At 47.8% G+C, this 19,882-nt stretch overlaps 2 protein-coding genes across 5 annotated transcripts in view; both read right to left on the bottom strand.

Annotated features, from left to right (window-relative positions):
- Positions 1–19,882, bottom strand: part of LOC133509086 (protocadherin beta-16-like) — a 42,383-nt gene that overhangs the window by 4,822 nt on the left and 17,679 nt on the right. The window lies entirely within an intron of this gene.
- The window catches only part of LOC133509082 (protocadherin gamma-C5-like), a 121,016-nt gene that overhangs the window by 89,168 nt on the left and 11,966 nt on the right, over positions 1–19,882 (bottom strand). Inside the window, exon 1 of one of the 4 annotated variants that reach the window (XM_061835778.1) lies at positions 6,252–8,912. The exons of 1 other annotated variant lie outside the window; for it this stretch is intronic. In XM_061835778.1, the coding sequence (XP_061691762.1) occupies positions 6,252–8,636 (2,385 nt within the window). In that variant the 5' untranslated portion in view covers positions 8,637–8,912. Of the gene's footprint in view, positions 1–1,301; positions 3,848–6,251; positions 8,913–19,882 lie in introns of those variants that run through there. 2 more of the 4 variants (XM_061835782.1, XM_061835774.1) reach the window with 2 other exon arrangements.

The following is a 19,882-nucleotide window of genomic DNA, read 5'->3' as shown; positions in this document are numbered from 1 at the left end:
CCTAGTTTGAAATGTGTTGACACTCACCAATAGCTGGAAAAAAAAAACAGTTCCAAAAAGAGTATATTTGAGACCCCAGATAACTGTGTATCATATTCTTCTTTGAGTGAACATTACAGGTCGGTGCTCTCCCCACAAAGCGCAATGCGACACTTACTAAAACATTTACCATCATGTCCGCCACATCAGTACCATGGAAATGTTGCCACATTCAATATGGCCGCCATATAGACATGCAGGTGACACTTGCTGGATGAACGCATCCCGGCCTTGCTTGATGAGAATTCCCACTCGATTTCCAGGCAGGACGCGCCCTGATTTAATGACTGGCTCCAGGTCAAACGGCACGACTCTATGATTGGCTGTTGTAACCCACAAAAGCACACCCCACTTCTTCCAGAGTGGAAAAGAAGTATAGACTGCGGTTAAAGTGTTGCAGCATGAGTAGGTTTCCAAAGACACCCAAAACACCCTAATCTTAATTTCACCTATTTAAAAATTATTTCCTCCCACACCTCGCCCTAAACTACAACAAACTTGTTTGGATAGCTGGGACCCCCACCCCAACGACCCTTGTGAGGGAGGAAGGAAGGAAGGAAGGAAGGAAGGAAGGAAGGAAGGAAGGAAGGAAGGAACGAAGGAAGGGTGTACTGTACGTCTAGTAAAGTCAATCGAGAGAATATGTTGAGTGGGTAGTCGAAGCCCGATTCCAATGAAGCTGTACGTTGCTTTGAACATGAATGAAAACAGAATACAACAATTTGAAAATTATCTTCACCAGACAATGACTTGAATACACTACAAAGATGAGATATTTTATGTTCAAATTGATAAACTGTATTGTTTTTAGCAAATAATCAACTTGGAATTTTGGGTTCATTGGACTTATTTTGTGTCTTCATAAATTGAATTGTCATATAAAAAACTGCATTTTGTATTTTCTTGGGTTATCTCCGAGTGAAATCAGAATTAGTGTGATGTTTTGAAATATTTGTGTAAGATAGATATGCATTAAAAAACGATGGGGTGAAGACTTTTTCATGGCGCTGTATACAGCCTTGTTAAACTCATGCACGTGATAACTTTCAAAATGGCCTCTGTTATGATCTAAATCGCAATAATTTGGAGCAGGATAACATTCAACTCAAAAGATTATGTGCCATACACACCTCTCACAAGGGAGCAGTAAAAACTGTAATTGATGTGTGCATGAAACCAGGTTAATACATTGCGCTCATCTACAAAAATATTTGAGTTATTTCCCGGAAAGGCAAACAATTACTTTACATCACATGACTAACCTCTAGAGGAGAGTCAGGTTCGTCCAGGATGTTCTTTTCGCTGCGCAACTTGTGCACGGTGCCCGTCGAAGTGGCGTCCACGAGCAGCACGTTGTGACCGGCAGCACTTTTGGTGGATCCGACAGTGGCGCAGGCCTCGTAATTGTAGACGTGCGGGAGAGTCCCCGTCGTCCCCAAAGTGTCGGAGTAGCGCGGCGGATAATACGGAATGACGGGGAGGTTGGAGCCGTACGGGACGCGAGACTGTCTCCATCTGTACACTTTGACCGATATGATGAGCAGCAAGCAGACCACGAAGAGGAAGGAGACCACAGCCAAAGCCAAGACCAGGTAAAAAGTCAGCCGCTCGTCGGCCTCCCGCTCGTCCTCGTCGGCGAACTCCGACCTCAGCACTTGGGGGAAGCCGTCCGCCAGCGCCACGTTAACCACCACCGTAGCCGAACGAGAGGGCTGCCCGTTGTCCTCCACGACGACGGTCAGTCTTTGTTTGACGGCATCTTTATCGGTCACTTGGCGGACGGTTCGCATTTCTCCATTGTGGAGGCCCACTTCAAACAGCGCCCCCCTGTCGGGGGAAGATTTCTGCTGCACTTTGTAGGAGAGCCAGGCGTTCTGGCCAGAGTCCACGTCCACCGCCACCACTTTCGTCACCAGGTAGCCCGCGTCCGCCGAACGAGGCACCATTTCGGCGTGGGGTCCCGAGCCGCCCATCTGGACCGGGTACAGGACCTGAGGGGCGTTGTCGTTCCGGTCCCGGATCAGGACGCGGACGGCGGCCGCCGAGCTCAGCGGAGGGGATCCGGAGTCGCGGGCGCTCACGTTGAAGCGGAAGGACTGGATTTGCTCGTAATCGAAGGATCGGAGCGCCCGCACGACGCCGCTCTCCGGATGGACGGAGACCAAAGAAGACACGGCTACTCCGTGAACTTCTTCCTCCTCCAGGAAGTACGACACTCGAGCGTTCTGGCCCCAGTCTGCGTCAACGGCACTGACAGTAAAGACGGAAAAACCGGGAGGGTTGTTCTCTGGGATTGTCTTCCTGTATTCCGACTGATGGAATTTGGGCGGGTTGTCGTTCACGTCAGATATTTGAACGTTGATGTTTTGACTGCTCGACAAAGGCGGTGAGCCCTGGTCGGACACCATTATGGTCACGTTGTATTCGGGGACGCTTTCCCGGTCTAAGAAGTTTTCGGTTACGATGGTGTAGTAACCTTCTAAGGAAGACTCAATTTTAAAAGGGACGTCATCATTTATGGAGCACTTGACAACACCGTTGCCGTCGGAGTCGTCGTCATTGACGTTAAAAACAGCCACGGTTGCGCCTGGGGGAGAATCCTCAGGTATGGACTGAGAAAATGACATCAGCTTGACTGTGGGGACGTTGTCATTCTCATCAATTACGTTGATGAAAACTTTACAAGTATCTGTGTAACCTCCATGATCACTTGCCTGGACTTTCAATTGAAAGTTTTTGGCTTTTTCAAAATCTAACACACCAATAAGCTTAATTTCTCCTGTTTTGATATCTACATTAAAAAGTTCTCTCTCATCCTTGGTAATATGAGGAGTGGAATAAGTGACGTCACCATTGAGGCCTGCATCTGCGTCATTTGCACTAACGGTTGCGATCAAGGTTCCTGGAGGTGAATTTTCTCGCACATCTACCTTATAAACAGCTTGTGTGCACACTGGCGCGTTGTCATTGGCGTCCAGAACACTAATTTGAATTTTGACGGACCCAGATCGACGTGGCTCGCCGCCGTCTGAAGCGATCAGCACGAGCGTGAGAGTCTCCTCCTTCTCACGGTCCAAAGGCTTTTCTAAAGTCATTTCTATAAAACGCTCACCGTCTGGGTGATTCTGTATTTCCAATTTAAAATCAGCTGATGGTTTAAGAATATATTTCTGAATGTCATTTATTCCAACATCTGGGTCGGCTGCATTCGCGAGGGAGAAACGAGTGCCCGTTGGGACACTTTCAGCAATTTTCAAATGAATTTCCGGCTGCGGGAAGGACGGACTGTTGTCATTAATGTCCACGACCTCCACCGTTACGCGATAAAGCTGGATGGGATTTTCTAAAATGACGTCGAAATTGAAGCTGCAGGGCGTCGTCTTCCCACAAAGCTCCTCTCGGTCGATGCGCTCCCGAATGACAAGTGTGCCTTTGTCTCGCATTAACTCCACGTACTGTCGGCCTCCTTTGGTAATAATACGAGCTTTACCTGCTGCTAGTCTGGCCACATCCAAGCCCAAATCTCTCGCAATGTTCCCAACGAAAGAGCCTTCTGCCTGCTCCTCCGCTACGGAATAGCGAGCCTGTCCGCTGACGGAGCGCAGCTCGCAGAGACAAAGAACGACAAGCAGCGTGCGCCATCGGCCTCTGACGGCGCGCAGCCACGAACAGGCCATCGCGGATCCCAAAATATCCAAATAGCGACAAGAATCCTCGGGAATGAAAGTCCTCGGTCCGATGTTCCCAAACGCAAGACGACAATCCACAGAAAAAGCGAGCAGAGCGTCGTCTTTCTCGTCTGCGGAGCTCCAAAAGGAGTCCGAGGGGAGGACTGCTGCGCGGACTCGTTTCCTTCCAATTCAATGACGTGTCACGAGCGGCGCTCGCAGCATTTTGTCGGTAGTGCACCTCCGCGCCACTGACAAGCGAATCTGGCTGCTGGTTTGGCCTCTGTGGCCACCACGAGCACAAAAGCAACGGAAGGAGGGGATAAAATCAACTTGGACTGATCACGCCGAAGGACTCAGATTCTTTACATTCATCAACACATTATTTCTTATATTGGAATGTGAAAAATGAGTAAAAAATAAAAAAAAATACATTGACCTCAAGTGCTTTAAAAAATATTGACCTGAAAGTGATATCAATATAACTTTGATTTGAATGTATTTTTTTTCTTACAAAAACTCAAGACTCATAATTCACATTTTCTTACTTGAATAATGTTTTCAGTATGGAATCCAGACTCTTTTCCAACACAAACAGAAGTTCTTCGAACATGAAGAAATGTTATGGGATGCTTATGAACTGTTTGTGCCTTTCCAGGATCATATCAAAATTATGGGAACACAATGTGTTGTGTCACAACAGCTGGGGGAAATGATATCAAGGAACAGAAAGGGTGGACAAAAAGAAGCCGTAAAAATGGAATCGTTGCTACAACTTCACGTGCGCCTGAAGTGACGTCAGCGCCTCGCACTTCCAGCACCATGGACAACGACTATCAGCATCCGGCCCAACACATTTGAGTTGTCACCACACGTTTCTTTACTTTTCATTTGAGTTATTAGTCATGGACAGAAAACTACGATTATGTAATTCAACCGTGCTTGAAAACATTTTTAAAATGTCAAGAATCTACAAGTTCCACAAAAAGGACAATTATAAGGCAAAAATGTCTGTCTCACTTTGAAATATCAACCCTGGAAACTGGAAACTGATAACCACACAACAAAATGGTGAAACCTTTTTGAAGTAGATGCTGTCCCCAAAAAGCAGCCAATATATGGCAAATCTGCGCCATCTTCCAGCAATTTTTCCTTTTAATTTGATGTGATTGCAGGTCGTGCATTCAAGTCAGCCGCAAGAATTCCATCAACATGGACAACAACTTTCATCTGCAAAGACCAACTCATCGTTCTGTCGTTTAACATCACTGGTGAGAATTTCACTCTGTGTACTTTTTCTAAGAATTAATTATCACAGATGGTTAAGTGAATTTAATACTAAGTCAACAGAAAAGACAAATGTTTGAAAATGTAGTCGAGGTGCAAAGTTCTGATAGTAATTTGTACGGTTTGGCAACTTTCACTTTCCTCCAAGAAATTTGAAGCAAACTCTTTTTTTTTTTTTTTTTAACTCTAATAGATTGTCCCAAACAATCTTTGTTGCCTGTTCTCGAAAAATAAAATCCTGCAAATATGCTCATTCACGTGATAACTAAATCCACGGCATAAAGCAGAAAAATAGTGCAGTGATGCGGTCGAGGTGAGCGGTAGGGGGCGTTGGTGAAAGTGAGCCGCAGGTAAACAGGAAGTCCTTTTGTGGCCACGCCACGTGGGCCTGTCAACGTCATTCATTATCCAAAAGGCAGATCTTTAACTCCACCAGTTAAGAACAAAATTAAAACCATCTAAACTCGAATAATACATTTTTTTTAAAGCTTCGAATCAGGGCCGTCACTGAGCTGGATCGATGCGGTGCTAAGCCCTCAGAATATGGACAGGATTTGAGAAACTACAGTTTATAGCTTGATCACAAAATTTCACAAATTGCTCACAAAGACGGAGGAACTGTTCGACGGCTTTGCACGAAATCATCGTTAAAGTTGCCCTGTTATTTCAATATGTTTTGTCATGCAATACCCAGAGAAAAACATTATTTTTAATGCATTCCGACCCCCCCCACTACACACAAATGTGAACATTATTTAATGTAATATGCACAAAATCCATCCATCCATTTTCCAAGGCACTTGTCCTCACAAAGGTCACTTGAGTACCGGAGTCCATATCAGCTAACGCCATGCAGGCGAAAGGCAGACTACACCCTGAACCGGTCCCCACACCAAACGGTGCAGGGCACGCCGACACCATCAAGGAGGGGAATCGATCCCATGCTGCCCACACCAAAAGCAGGCGTGTGTAGCACTACATCATCGGTGTTGCTGCTGCACTAAATGGAAAGTAAACATGATGTATTGCTCTCCACTCCCCCAACTGTTCCTCCAACTGCTTCCTGCTTTCAGTGCAACTCACAAATCTCATCTCTGAACATGCACTACCGCACTATTTCTGTGTTCTTTTACTTTCACGTACTGAACACACAAAAGTAAAAGAAATGTATATATATCAATACAAGATCAAGGCTCTTCCATAATACACACTATGAAAACGAAAATAAATTGAAACAAACAGACTAATTCAACTCACCAAAGTCGACATCTGAGAGAAGTTTCCCGACGTTTGCTCGCTTCCGTGGGGCCCGTCAGCGTCCGCTCCGTCCACACTGACTAAACTTTGACTCACGGCTTGCGTATTCGTCACGTGACTTTTTGCGGTGGCGCAGGCCTCGTAATTGTAGACGTGCGGGAGAGTCCCCGCCGTCCCCAAAGTGTCGGAGTAACGCGGCGGATAATACGGAATGACGGGGAGGTTGGAGCCGTACAGGACGCGAGACTGTCTCCATCTGTACACTTTGACCGATATGATGAGCAGCAAGCAGACCACGAAGAGGAAGGAGACCACAGCCAAAGCCAAGACCAGGTAAAAAGTCAGCCGCTCGTCGGCCTCCCGCTCGTCCTCGCCGGCGAACTCCGACCTCAGCACTTGGGGGAAGCCGTCCGCCAGCGCCACGTTAACCACCACCGTAGCCGAACGAGAGGGCTGCCCGTTGTCCTCCACTACGACGGTCAGTCTTTGTTTGACGGCATCTTTATCGGTCACTTGGCGGACGGTTCGCATTTCTCCATTGTGGAGGCCCACTTCAAACAGCGCCCCCCTGTCGGGGGAAGATTTCTGCTGCACTTTGTAGGAGAGCCAGGCGTTCTGGCCAGAGTCCACGTCCACCGCCACCACTTTCGTCACCAGGTAGCCCGCGTCCGCCGAACGAGGCACCATTTCGGCGTGCGGCCCCGAGCCGCCCGTCTGGACCGGGTACAGCACCTGAGGGGCGTTGTCGTTCTGGTCCCGGATCAGGACGCGGACGGCGGCCGCCGAGCTCAGCGGAGGGGATCCGGAGTCGCGGGCGCTCACGTTGAAGCGGAAGGACTGGATTTGCTCGTAATCGAAGGATCGGAGCGCCCGGACCACGCCGCTCTCCGGATGGACGGAGACCAAAGAAGACACGGCTACTCCGTGAACGTCTTCCTCCTCCAGGAAGTAAGAAACTCGAGCGTTCTGGCCCCAGTCTGCGTCTCTGGCTTTTAGCGTGACTACGGAGAGACCCGCTGCGTTGTTTTCCGCAACGTGGGCCTCGTACGAGCTCCTCTCAAAGACGGGCGGGTTGTCGTTGACGTCCGAAATGTGCAAGGTGAGGGTGACGCTGCTGGAGAGGGAGGCCGCCCCCTCGTCGCTGCACATCACGCTGATGTTGTACTCGCTCGACCCCTCTCGGTCTAAGTCACCGTCCGTCACTAAACTGAAAAACTTTTTAGACGTACTTTTCATCAGAAAGGGCAAGTTTTCATCTATCAAACATGCAACCTGGCCATTTTCTGCAGAGTCAGGATCTTGCACATTAAATATTGTGACCACAGTCCCTGGTGTAGAATTTTCTGATATTGAGCTCGTTTTTGACATGACATTTATAACGGGGGCATTGTCATTTGTGTCAGTTACTTCCACAATAATCCTACATGAATCCGTCAGCCCTCCATCGTCACTCGCTTGTACAAATATTTCATAGTGATGCACCTTCTCATAATCCAGGCCACCGGTTAAAGACACCACGCCATTTTCTGTATCAATTTGAAAAATACCTGGCACGTCATCCGCTGTGTTCGTTATTGAATAAGACACTTTCCCATTTGAGCCCTGATCTGCATCCACAGCGCTCACGCCGGTTATCAATGTGCCTTTTGGCGCAGTCTCCATCACCGTGACCCGGTAAATCTCCTGCGTGAAAACGGGCGCGTTGTCGTTTGCGTCGAGCACGTCAATTTTGACACGCATTGTTCCCTTCAGCTGTGGCTCACCGCCATCGGTGGCGGTGAGAATTAAAGAGTGATGTTTTTCTGCCTCCCTGTCGAGACTTTTCTGCAGAACCATCTCCACTCTCTTGCTGCCATCCTGTTGATTTTGTAATTTTAGGTGAAAATGACCCGTCGGCTCTAACGAGTAGCCCTGCAATCCGTTCAGGCCGACGTCGAAATCCACAGCTCTTTCCAGAACAAATTTTGCTCCAATCGCAGCCGACTCGCTTATCTTGAACGTCATCTCATCCTTTTTGAAAGCGGGCGCATTGTCGTTAATGTCTTGAATTTCAACGGCCACCGTGTAGAATTCAATCGGATCTTCCAGCGTCACCTGCAGATGCAACGCGCACGGCGTTGTTTGTCCACACAGCGCCTCCCTGTCGATGCGCTCCCGCACCACGAGCACGCCGCTGTCTCTGAGCAGCTCCGTGAAATCTGCATTGGCCTCCGTGTAGATGCGAGCTTTGCCAGATTTCAGCCTTTTCACATCCACGCCTAAATCCTGCGCTATGTTTCCAACCAAAGAGCCTCTGCTCAGTTCCTCGGGAATCGAATAAGTCACTTGCCCGCGCAGCGAGCCGACAAAATACGCCCAGACGAACAATAGCACTTGCCGTTTCATTGTTCCACACGACGTGCGACGGTCCAATTAAGACACAAAGCGCGTTTAGATTCAGCCAATCCAAATCTCGAACCAAAACGAAAAATATCTCCGTTTTGCCCGAGACAGGAGGGGAGAAAAAACACAGGAAGAGCGAATATGTCTGCGTTGCGTCCTCGCTCTCTTCGTGTGATGTGGATGTAGAGCTTTTTTTTTTTTTGTGCTGGGATAGCAGCTACACGGTGGGGGAATCGCTGGTCAACAGCGTCCCTCGGAGTCCAAATACATGTACTGCAGGAAGACCCGAGTTCAAAGCAGGCCCACCGCAGAACCAGGGCCCGCCTGCGCCTTTCAAGTCGACTCGATAAATTGGCATCACGCACACAGTGCAAACAAAAAGAGATGTTGCTCTCATCGAGTGCTGATTATTCGCTAACTCGGAAGGTATTTGGGAATTGAAAAACAAAACAACTATATCGTCAAAATCAGATGAATTATGCCCGACCGTCATCACAGCTACATTTAATCCACATTGGGAAAACTCCGAACTCCACCAAAAGAAGTACCAGGCAGGAAAAGGGGCGGGGGAATGGCCTGCTTGGGAAAGGGATGGGTGCTGGGGGTGGGGTGGGGGTTATATTTGAATGATCTGCTATGCCGGGGGTTGCAAATATCAAGCCATCCATTTTCTGAGCTGCTTATCCTCACAAGGGTCTCGGGAGCGCTGGAGCCTATCCCAGCTTTCAACGGGCAGGAAGCAGGGTACACCCTCAACTGGTTGCCAGCCAGTCGCAGGGCACATGGAGACAAGACAACAGTCGGGTCAATTTAGACTGTCCAATTAATTAATATGGCTTATTTTTGGGGTGTGGGAGGAAACTGGAATGCCCGGAGAAAAGTCACGCAGCCACGGGGAGAACATGCAAAGTCCACAATGGCGGGGCTGGGATTGAAGCCGAGTCCTCAGAACTGTGAGACCAACGCTTTAAAGCGGCTCCACCGTGCCGCACGGGTTGCAAATAATCATAATAAACTCACAACGTTTTCATTTTGTTGGATGTGAACACAAAGGAGATGAATGACCTCTTTAGGGAGATGATTGTTTTTCAATAATCAATTGCAGCCAACTTAAAACATGAGAGTAATTGAGCAGAAGCTAATTTCTGATCTGATACGTTACGTAAATCAGTCACATGACAATTTCCCCATTTCATTTTCGTTAAAATAAGTAGCCAGCAATTTTTTTTTTTTTAAACTCAGCAATTTCATGTGTTGGAAGCCTTTTGAAAAGAAACGGCGAGATATTGGATGCAAATAATACAACACACTTAAAAAAAAAAATCAACGTTTTTGGAAAATGTAAAGTGTAACGATAAAAAAATGTCATAATTGCAAAAAAATGACTTTCCCCTAAATTTTGCAAAGATACGCCCCAGCACTCACGTGACCCTTGTGAGGCTAAGCGGCTTTGAAAATGGGTGGATGTCTGCCATCTGTTGAGGCAGAATATTATTATTATTATTTTGTGCAGTGCTGGAGAAGATCAGGAGCAGTAATAATTGTCATGATGGGCGGCGGGAGGGAATGCAATTTAATGCACTGAGACAAATTACAATGTTAAGAAAATCAAGGTGAATAAATGAGGAGTCGTCGTCAGAATCAAAGAATATGACAAGTGGGAATCGTCGTCGTCGACTTGAAAGAAGATCTCAAAGTGTACTATTCAGAACCAAGTTTACACCTCCATCAACAAGTAATTGTTCGAAAAGCTCAAATATTTTGTAAACGACGCTACCTCAATGCCGTTCCACCAAAAACATTTGCAATGCATGTCAATAGTTCAAAATTCTCCTTCCATAAAGACATTCGTGAGGACAAAGTAATGCAGTAAGAAAAACAAAAAACAAAGCAAAAATAAATAAATGAACAACACAAACTCTCTGACTTCATAACTGGACTGCGACTTCAAAATTGGGAAGTTCAGCGTCACCCACATTTTTTAAATGACCGCCTCCCGCCATGAACAAGTCTGGTCAACAAAAGCTTTCAAAACTTTACCAACTTCACTCAAGAATACGACAACGTCATGAAGAGAGGGAAAAAAATACAAATTATCAGCGTAGATAATAAATAGTTCGTCAATCAAAGAGAATGATGCATCTTGGAAAAAAAATACGATGACCCAAAAATGAATGCAGATCGTTTGCCGTTCGTTTTAAAATGGGTTGCGAAAATGTATTTGAAACCATCTACGATGGAAAACGTGAATAATATCATGAAGTTTAAAAATGATTTGCATTTGTAAAATTTCCTAACCATTTTCAGTCCCTGGATTAAAGTTGAACGCCATCATATATCTGCTCAATGTGTTTTGGACAAAAACTGAAGAAACTGATGCTGCCTTCTGTCTCGGACCCTTCAGAGGACTTTGTTGGCAGGGATTAACCACGTTTAACAAAAGGAAAATGATCAATTCTAACCTCAAGTGGAGAGTCAGGTTCGTCCAGGATGTTGTTTTCCCTCCGCAACTTGTGCACGCTGCCCGTCGAAGTGGCGTCCACGAGCAGCACGTTGTGACCGGCAGCACTTTTGGCGGATCGGGCGGTGCCGCAGGCCTCGTAATTGTAGACGTGCGGGAGAGTCCCCGCCGTCCCCAAAGTGTCGGAGTAACGCGGCGGATAATACGGAATGACGGGGAGGTTGGAGCCGTACGGGACGCGAGACTGTCTCCATCTGTACACTTTGACCGATATGATGAGCAGCAAGCAGACCACGAAGAGGAAGGAGACCACAGCCAAAGCCAAGACCAGGTAAAAAGTCAGCCGCTCGTCGGCCTCCCGCTCGTCCTCGTCGGCGAACTCCGACCTCAGCACTTGGGGGAAGCGTCCGCCAGCGCCACGTTAACCACCACCGTAGCCGAACGAGAGGGCTGCCCGTTGTCCTCCACGACGACGGTCAGTCTTTGTTTGACGGCATCTTTATCGGTCACTTGGCGGACGGTTCGCATTTCTCCATTGTGGAGGCCCACTTCAAACAGCGCCCCCCTGTCGGGGGAAGATTTCTGCTGCACTTTGTAGGAGAGCCAGGCGTTCTGGCCAGAGTCCACGTCCACCGCCACCACTTTCGTCACCAGGTAGCCCGCGTCCGCCGAACGAGGCACCATTTCGGCGTGCGGCCCCGAGCCGCCCGCCTGGACCGGGTACAGCACCTGAGGGGCGTTGTCGTTCTGGTCCCGGATCAGGACGCGGACGGCGGCCGCCGAGCTCAGCGGAGGGGATCCGGAGTCGCGGGCGCTCACGTTGAAGCGGAAGGACTGGATTTGCTCGTAATCGAAGGATCGGAGCGCCCGCACGACGCCGCTCTCCGGATGGACGGAGACCAAAGAAGACACGGCTACTCCGTGAACTTCTTCCTCCTCCAGGAAGTAAGAAACTCGAGCGTTCTGGCCCCAGTCTGCATCAACGGCACTGACAGTAAAGACGGAAAAACCGGGAGGGTTGTTCTCTGGGATTGTCTTCCTGTATTCCGACTGATGGAATTTGGGCGGGTTGTCGTTCACGTCAGATATTTTAACGTTGATGTTTTGACTGCTCGACAGAGGCGGGGAGCCCTGGTCGGACACGTTTATGGTCACGTTGTATTCGGGGACGCTTTCCCGGTCTAAGAAGTTTTCGGTTACGATGGTGTAGTAACCTTCTAAGGAAGACTCAATTTTAAAAGGAACGTCATCATTTATGGAGCACTTGACAACACCGTTGCCGTCGGAGTCGTCGTCATTGACGTTAAAAACAGCCACGGTTGCGCCTGGGGGAGAATCCTCAGGTATGGACTGAGAAAATGACATCAGCTTGATTGTGGGGACGTTGTCATTCTCATCAATTACGTTGATGAAAACTTTACAAGTGTCTGTAAAACCTCCATGGTCACTTGCTTGGACGTTTAATTCATAGTTCTTTGATTTCTCAAAATCCAATTTACCTAGAATTTTGATTTCTCCTTTGTGAACATTAATGTCAAACATCTGCTCTGCCTCGTTGGTAATATGAGGAGTGGAATAAGTGACGTCACCATTGATTCCTGCATCTGCGTCACTTGCACTAACAGTCGCGATCAAAGTTCCTGCAGGTGTATTTTCTCGCACATCTACCTTATAAACAGCTTGCGTGCACACTGGCGCGTTGTCGTTGGCGTCCAGAACCGTAATGTGAATTTTCACCGACCCGGATCGTTGCGGCTCGCCGCCGTCTGAAGCCATCAGAACGAGTGTGAGACTCTCCTCCTTCTCGCGGTCTAAAGGCTTTTGTAAAACCATTTCAATAATCTTTCCTCCATTTTGGTGATTTTGTATTTCCAATTTAAAGTCATTTAAAGGTTTAAGTATGTATTTCTCAATGTCATTAATCGCAACATCTGGGTCAGCTGCATTCGCGAGGGAGAAACGAGTGCCCGTTGGTACACTTTCAGCAATTTTCAAATGAATTTCAGGTTTTGGAAAGGACGGACTGTTGTCATTAATGTCCACGACCTCCACCGTTACGCGATAAAGCTGGATGGGATTTTCTAAAATGACGTCGAAATTGAAGCTGCAGGGCGTCGTCTTCCCACAAAGCTCCTCTCGGTCGATGCGCTCCCGAATGACAAGTGTGCCTTTGTCTCGCATTAACTCCACGTACTGTCGGCCTCCTTTGGTAATAATACGAGCTTTACCTGCTACTAGTCTGGCCACATCCAAGCCCAAATCTCTCGCAATGTTCCCAACGAAAGAGCCTTCTGCCTGCTCCTCCGCTACGGAATAGCGAGCCTGTCCGCTGACGGAGCGCAGCTCGCAGAGACAAAGAACGACAAGCAGCGTGCGCCATCGGCCTCTGACGGCGCGCAGCCACGAACAGGCCATCGCGGATCCCAAAATATCCAAATAGCGACAAGAATCCTCGGGAATGAAAGTCCTCGGTCCGATGTTCCCAAACGCAAGACGACAATCCAGAGAAAAAGCGAGCAGAGCGTCGTCTTCCTCGTCTGCGGAGCTCCAAAAGGAGTCCGAGGGGAGGACTGCTGCGCGGACTCGTTTCCTTCCAATTCAATGACGTGTCACGAGCGGCGCTCGCAGCATTTTGTCGGTAGTGCACCTCCGCGCCACTGACAAGCGAATCTGGCTGCTGGTTTGCCAACCACGAGCACAAAAGCAACTGCAAGACGGGCCAAAATCATCTTGGGAGTTATCACGCCGAAAGACTCGGGTTCTTCGCATTCATCATCACGTGTTATCTTTTATTGGAATGCAAAAAAATAAATCAAACATTTAAAAAACCTTCAAGACTCACAATTCACATTTTCTTCCTTGAATAATGTTTTCAATATGGAACCCAGACTATTTTCACACACAAACAGAAGTTCTTCAAATATGAATAAATCTTATGGGATGTTTATGAGCTGTTTGTGCCTTTCCAGAATAATATCACAAGTATGGGAACACAATGTGTTCTGCCACAACTGCTCAGGAAATTGATTTCAGAGAACAAAAAAAAGGCAGGGCAAAAAGAAGCCGGAGAAGTGGAATCCTTGCGACGACTTGACGTGCGCCTGAAGTGACGTCAGCGCCACGCATTTCCAGCACCATGGACAACGACTATCAACATCCGGCTCAACACATTTCAGTTGTCACCACAGGTTTTTTTTTTTTTTTTTTTTTTTTTTACTTTTGATTTGAGTTAATGGTCATGGGCAGAAAACCACGACTATCTCATTCAACAATGCTTAAAAAGTATTTCACATATAGAGAGTCTTTCTGCCGCACAAAATCCATCTATCCATTTTCCAAGCCGCTTATCCTCACAGAGGTCCCTGGAGTACCGTAGCCCGTACCAGCTAACACTAGGCGAAGGGCGGACTACATCCTGAACCGGTCGCCAGTCAGTTGCGGGCACATGTCGACACCATCACTGAGCGGGAATCCATCCCCCGCTGCCCCCACCAAAGGCAGGCGTGTGTAGCACTACATCATCAGCGACGCTGCTGCACAAATGGAAACTAAAAATGTTGTATTGCTCTCGACTCTCCTAATTGTGAAAGTGCTTTGAAGGGCTAGTTGCACGTCACATAAGAGGATCGCTCCTTCCCTCGCTCGACCGCTACCAGTTTGCAGAGGAAACCGGTCCACCGAGGATGCTGTCGCAACAGCTTTCCACACTGCACTGAGCCACCTGGAAGGCCAAGGGAACTACATCAGGATGCTTGTCATAGACTTTAGCTCAGCCTTTAATCCCATCATCCTGCTGGATTAAAGACTTTCTATCAAACTGTCCACAGTCTGTCAGACTAGGCCAACATTGTTCTCAAGCACCCTCAGCACCGAGTCCCCTCAAGGTTAGGGACTGAGTCCTCTCCTGTACTCTCTGTCCACATTTGAAAGCATTCCAACCCATTCCAGCAACTCCATTATCAAGATTGCTGATGACACCACCGTGATCGGGTTCATCTCCAAAGGAGGCGAGTCTGCCGACAGAGACGAGATTGGAAAATTCTCAAAGTGGTGTTCCGCAAACAACCTGACACTGAACACCACAAAGATGAAGGAAATCATCCTGGACTTCCGGAAGTGTGGCCTGGACCCGGTCCCACTCCTTCGGGTTTCTGGGAGTCTACATCACAGACAAACTCACCTGAACTGTCAACAACACGGCGGTGGTGAAAAAGGCCTAGCAGCGACTCCACTTCCTGAGAGTTCTCGGGAAGAACAATCTGGAAGCTAAGCTGCTGCTGGCTGAGGATCCTCACATACTGCATCACAGTTTGCTATGCTGGATGCACAACAGCGGACATGAAAGCTCTGCAAAGTGTGATCAAAAGCGTCCAGAAGATCACTGACTGCTCTGTGATCTCCCTCGAGGACATTGCCATCTCCCGCCATCACAACAGAGCAACTCACATCGTTACTAAGGACTCCTCCCATCCTGGTCACCACATGTTTCACCTGCTGCCCTCTGGCAGGGGCTACGGAGCCCACAAAACACAGACAAGCAGACTCAGGGGCAGCATTTTCCCAACAGCCATCAACACCTGGAACTTAAAACCATGAAACATAAGAGTGCAGTAATCGAAAATTGTGCAACGGCACTTTCTTGTTCGCTTCAGTTGTGTTAGCAACAGGGGACAACAAATTGGTCACACAGTACTGCTAACCAATGCCTGGACATGGGGAATAAGACTGAAAAAGGCACCATTTATTTCTTGAAAGTTGATTTAGCAATAACCGTACCTTGTTTGAAAATATTTATCCACGTGATTTGACCTCATATTTAAGATTTTGATTCATTTTATTGGTTCAAGCACGTTGTGGAGAAGCGCTCATTATCTCGTCGTATGTACGGTCATTTCTTGACAACAGAGGTTTTTGATTGATTGAATACTTGCGATAATTTGATGTGCGCCTGACGTGAAGTCGCTGCAAGCATTTGCTACATCACAGACGACGACATTCAACATCCGGCTCAACACACTGCAGAATGTTACAAAACGTTCGATAGTTTGAATTTCTTCAGCGGGTCTAGTGGGGATAAGCGGCACCAAAAATGGGTGGAATCATCACAATATTGTCACAAATTCATGTGGCGGGCTAAATATGGCCCTTGGGCCTTGAGTTTGACATCTTTAGTTTTCATGAATGGCATAGCTTTTTTTTTTTTTTAATTGCTACATATGAAGAGTTTGTTTTCAAAACGAGACATAGGCATTTTTTTCAGATTTACGAAACTCGCGCCAAAATTATCCATTCGGAGCTGGATAATTTTGGTACGAGTTTTGTAAATCTGAAAAAAATGCCCATGTCTCGTTTTGAAAACAAACTCTTCATATTTTAACCTAACCTGAAAGCAATGGTTGTGTCAAAGTAGACAGAAAGTAATTTTTAAAGAAGTTACATCTAGACCATTGTTGATAAATTGTCTTATTGGCTTTGACGTGAAATTGTAAGCCACCTATTATAAGTATTAAATGTAAATATCTGACATAAGATGTCCAGTCCATGAGTATTCACAGCAGTGGCGTTTTTAGGTTTATTTTGGGGTTATTCGGCGTGTATGTGTGTGTGTGTGTGTGAGTAAAAAAAGTGAAGGCAAAACTTGTGTCAACTTCCGCAGTTTTTGTTCAAATCTGTTATAAAATTTCCAATTGTCATAGATCATAAAAGAGAACGCTGAGATATCGTAAACATTTTTGTGTGACTGAAAAGAACAACAGATGGAAAAACCCTTACCCTTCATTTATGCCTCCAAAACTAGTTCACGAATTTTATGTGTAAATATGATGAGGATATCATAGATTTTTATGGTTTCACAATCATAATGGTGATTGGGGGAAACCATAACTACATGGCCCATGTCTGATTGAAGAACCGAAAACATCCATTCATACATGCATTTTCCATACCACTTATCCTCACAAGGGTCGCAGGTGTGATAGTGCCATCTCAGGTATATTTAGGTAAGAGGCGGGGTGCGGCCTGAACTGTTCGCCAACCAGTTGCAGGGCACAAAAACAAATGAAAATCTCGACTCATAATCACTCTTCAATTGATCATCCATTCATGTTTTTAACATGTGTATGGAGAGAAAACCATGCAGGCACAACGAGAACATCCAAATTCCACAGAGGTGGGACCAAGATTCAAACACCAGCCCTCAGAACTGTGTGGTAGATGTGCTAAACTGGTAGCGACTGTGCACACTGAAATCAACAAACATCGATTGTACTGATTCGACTCACCAAAGTCGACATCTGAGAGAAGTTTCCCGACGTTTGCTCGCCGCCGTGCTGCCCGTCAGCATCCGCTCCGTCCACACTGACTAAACTTTGACTCACGGCTTGCGTGTTCTTCACGTGACTTTTTGCGGTGGCGCAGGCCTCGTAATTGTAGACGTGCGGGAGAGTCCCCGCCGTCCCCAAAGTGTCGGAGTAACGCGGCGGATAATACGGAATGACGGGGAGGTTGGAGCCGTACAGGACGCGAGACTGTCTCCATCTGTACACTTTGACCGATATGATGAGCAGCAAGCAGACCACGAAGAGGAAGGAGACCACAGCCAAAGCCAAGACCAGGTAAAAAGTCAGCCGCTCGTCGGCCTCCCGCTCGTCCTCGTCGGCGAACTCCGACCTCAGCACTTGGGGGAAGCCGTCCGCCAGCGCCACGTTAACCACCACCGTAGCCGAATGAGAGGGCTGCCCGTTGTCCTCCACGACGACGGTCAGTCTTTGTTTGACGGCATCTTTATCGGTCACTTGGCGGACGGTTCGCATTTCTCCATTGTGGAGGCCCACTTCAAACAGCGCCCCCCTGTCGGGGGAAGATTTCTGCTGCACTTTGTAGGAGAGCCAGGCGTTCTGGCCAGAGTCCACGTCCACCGCCACCACTTTCGTCACCAGGTAGCCCGCGTCCGCCGAACGAGGCACCATTTCGGCGTGCGGCCCCGAGCCGCCCGTCTGGACCGGGTACAGGACCTGAGGGGCGTTGTCGTTCCGGTCCCGGATCAGGACGCCCACGCTCACGTTGCTGAAGAGAGGAGGGGAGCCTCCGTCCTGCGCTCGCACCACAAAGTCCAGACGCTTGATTTGCTCGTAGTCCAAGGAGCGCAGGGCGCTGATAATTCCACTTTGGGCGTTGACGGACACAAATTCGGCCACGGGAGTTCCCCCGATCTCGCCAGGCTCCAACATGTAGGAGACACGAGCGTTCTGGTTTTCGTCCGGGTCTTTGGCACTCACTCTCAGCACAGAAGCACCAGGCGAGTTGTTTTCGGCGAGGGTGGCTTGATAAAAGCTGACTGGAAACGCAGGTGCATTGTCGTTGACGTCCGAAACTTTCAAATGAAAAGTTCTCTTGGTGGAGAGGGGGGGCGAGCCGGCGTCAGACGCAACAACTGTGATGTTGTATTCGGACACACTTTCACGATCGAAATCGGCGTCGGTCATCAAGGTGAAATAATTTCTCAGGGTGGACTTCATCCGAAATGGAACGCGGCCTTCGATTGTGCAGGTCACGTGACCGTTGTCGCCGGAATCCTGGTCCTTCACATTAATGATGCCAATTGTGGTACCGGCCGGGGAGTCTTCTGAAACTGGACTCGTGAAGGACATCACATTGAGGACGGGGGCATTGTCATTCAGATCCAGGACTTCGATTTCCACCTTGCTGGAGTTTGTTAATGCACCGTGATCTTTGGCTTCAACCACGAATGCGATTGTTTTGTCTTTTTCATAATCGATTTGGTTTGCAATGGATATACATCCTGTCATATAATCTATGTGAAGCAGTTCTGCTATTTCTGCATTTGATTTTGAAAATGAGTATGTTACTTGTGCATTTGAACCACTATCAGCATCTGTTGCATTCACAGTCAGAACTAAGGTCCCTTTTGGTGCATTTTCATTCACTTTTGCCCTGTAAACGGTTTGATTAAAGACAGGAGCATTATCATTTGCATCTAAAATGCTAATTTCGATGTTTACTGTACCTGACCTCTGTGGACTCCCTCCGTCCACAGCTACTAATTTAAGTGAAAGTTGCGCCTGTTGTTCTCTGTCCAAGGCTTTTAGAAGGACCATTTCAGCAGATTTTCTGCCTCCAGGATTGACATGTTGCTCTAAAACAAAATTATCACTCGGTGTCAAAATGTAGCTCTGCACGCCGTTTGTCCCCACATCAGCATCATACGCACTCTCCAAAACAAAACGGGAGCCAAGTGCAGCAGACTCGCTGATTTCAAACCGCAAATGATTATTTTTAAAAGTGGGAGCGTTGTCGTTGACGTCCACCACCTCGATGGTGACGGGGTGCAATTCCATGGGGTTTTCCAACAAAATCTCGAAGGTGAAGCTGCACGGCGTCACGTCTCCACACAGCCGTTCTCGGTCGATCCTCTCACGGACAACCAGGAGCCCTTTGTCCGCCCTCAGCTCGGCGTACTGGACGTTCTCCCCGGTGACGATGCGGGCCCGCCCAGAACGGAGTCTTTTCAGATCCAAACCGAGATCTTGGGCCACATTTCCCACCAGCGAGCCTTTTTTCATCTCCTCGGGGATTGAGTAGCGGATTTGGGCCTCGGTCGCATTCAGAAAAAAGCACCAAAAGACAAAGAGGCAGGCCGCACGTCGCCGTCGCAATCCTCCTCGGATTGAAATGTTTTTTTTAGACTCCATAAGAAATTAAAAATAGTCCAATAAATCTAAGGAAACGAAATAATAAGACAGAAGCAAGCCAGGCGCGATAAGATCGG

Source organism: Syngnathoides biaculeatus, chromosome 11 (genome assembly GCF_019802595.1).
Source record: "Syngnathoides biaculeatus isolate LvHL_M chromosome 11, ASM1980259v1, whole genome shotgun sequence".
Taxonomy (NCBI): Eukaryota; Metazoa; Chordata; class Actinopteri; order Syngnathiformes; family Syngnathidae; genus Syngnathoides; species Syngnathoides biaculeatus.
This window is presented reverse-complemented; position numbering and strand designations above follow the sequence as displayed.